Genomic DNA, 2,265 nt, shown 5'->3' on the forward strand with positions numbered 1-2,265 from the left:
AATAATATTTATTATTTAAATATATATACATATATATATATATATATATAAGTATATATATATATATGTATGTATATACATATGTGTGTGTGTGTTTGTGTGTGTGTGTGCGTGCGTGTATGTATATGTAGATGTATATGTACATATATTATATCTATATATCTATATATCTAATAGAAGAACTGAATCTAATGTCTTTTGGTTACTTTCAGAGGACCATTGGTGAGTGTGTGCATGAACGGTTCCCGAAGGTTCCTGCAGACGATTGGCATGGACACTTCAACAACAACCAAATGGACACCGTACAGCTCATAGAGAACTCCGTAGTAGGTATTTTGGGCGAATATCTCATAGAACTCCGAACACGCGAAACGATCGAACAGGAACAATAAATGTAATGTGTATATGTGAACGTATAGATATTTGTGTATATATATATGTATGTATATATATTAATATATTAATATATATATATATATATATATATATATATCGATCAATATCCATCAATATATTTATGCCTCTATACTGGTGTCTATGGCTATGTTCATATGTATGTTATAGTACAGGTCGACTCGCAAAAAAATTCTGATATAGTCAGTGTTCAGGATTCACTGAGGTACACTGTACAGACAGTTGGGTGAAGTTGCAAAAAAAAAAGATGTACGCATATATTCCCCCTATACCGCAGACTAGAAATTATTATTGAACAGGTCGTCTCTATTTATAAGTGTAACATATTGATTTTGTGTGCAGGAGTTTTTATGTTTGTAGATAGATTCTTATACACGTTAATGCCCGAAAGAGGTTCTCTACCGATTTAGACCATAGCAGCTTTACTGCGAAAACCACTTGTACATAGAATCGAATGAAGAACATACACACACACATATATATATAAATATATATATATATATATATATATATATACAATGGATGTATGTACGGATGTATGTACGGATGTATGTATATATAGCAGTAATGCTTTTACGTATATGCCTATAATGCCTCTACTATGATACACGGCATTACTACTTTTTTTGTTTTAGGTCCTTAAAAAGACAACTACGATATATTGCCGTATTTTTTCTGTTATTTTGACCCGGTATCTGTTCCTTCGTCTGCTGGCTTTCATGAAAAATAGCGGTAGTAATTTATTCTGTCTACGCCTAAAAGATACTCAATTTTGGTATTGCATTAATACGTTTAAGCCTACATTGCCCCTACTGCGATACATAGCAGCGATGCGTTACTAAGTTTTAAGTCCAGTACGCGTTGCTTCATTCGTTGCCTTGGCTCATATCCGCCATAGCCTTACGGTACGTTCAGTGTGAATACCTCTGCGAGTTACACGTGCTCGTTACAAGCATATGTCCCATTGGCTGTGCTGTGGTCCTGTGCAGGGGCTGCCCTCAAGTACAACCTAGGGCCACAGGGTGTCCCGAATCAGAACAAGCCTACAAGCTTAGCTACAAGTGATCATGTGCTCAAACAGTAGTGCATATATATAACCCTGTGGTGTATTGAGCTTAGTCACCTTCCCCTATCCATCCGTCTATTCCCAAAACGCTTCTCGTCGCTTCCCGTCATAGAACTCATTCAAAACATCGTCCATAATATCGGCCACTCGTATCGCACTCTCTCCCGTGCTGGGGCTGGCCTCCCCGCCCCTGAGCTCGTTGCATATGAGCTGCACCAACCCCTGGTGTGCGTGCTCAGGACGTTCGAATACATGCTCCTCCTTGCTTTGCACGCGTTCGCGGATGGACTCGAGGTCCCGTACGGTGGTGTATTCGACGCAGATGGGTGTGTAATTGAAGCAGGAGAGGTACATCTTACCACGAGAGCCTGTGATGACTATGTCGTCCTTATGAGTGCCGGATGTGCCGTTAAAGTCCCACTTCATACTGACCTCCCCTGAGAAGGTATGGTTGCACGTGTCAATGCAATGTATAGAGGTTAGAGTTTTAGTATCACGTAAGTATCATTGTATTGTAAAAAGCTACGTCATGTATACAATACTAATAATATATATATATATATATATATATTACCTTTACCTAAAACCCTACAACATGTGGTTGTGTTACCTTTCTCGCCGAATTTGCCCGTAAAGAACACATCGTCTTCCACCACAAACGACGAATCGTCTCTCCTACGTTTCCAGAACAAACAGAAGTATGAGAACATAATACGAATAACATTGAGAAGTGTGAGAACATAATAAGGATGTATTTGTATATATATATTTGGATCCTATATATG

At 38.2% G+C, this 2,265-nt stretch overlaps 1 protein-coding gene across 1 annotated transcript in view; it reads right to left on the reverse strand.

Annotated features, from left to right (window-relative positions):
• Positions 1-943: 943 nt before the first annotated feature.
• Positions 944-2,265, reverse strand: part of SARC_09567 (hypothetical protein) — a 2,454-nt gene continuing 1,132 nt past the window's right edge. The window contains exons 2-3 of the mRNA XM_014296412.1: positions 2,091-2,155; positions 944-1,917 (exon numbers count right to left, since the gene is read on the reverse strand). Coding sequence (XP_014151887.1) covers positions 1,556-1,917; positions 2,091-2,155 — 427 coding nt within the window. The 3' untranslated portion in view covers positions 944-1,555. The remainder of the gene's footprint in view (positions 1,918-2,090; positions 2,156-2,265) is intronic.

This window comes from Sphaeroforma arctica (genome assembly GCF_001186125.1).
Source record: "Sphaeroforma arctica JP610 unplaced genomic scaffold supercont1.988, whole genome shotgun sequence".
Lineage (NCBI taxonomy): Eukaryota > Ichthyosporea > Ichthyophonida > Sphaeroforma > Sphaeroforma arctica.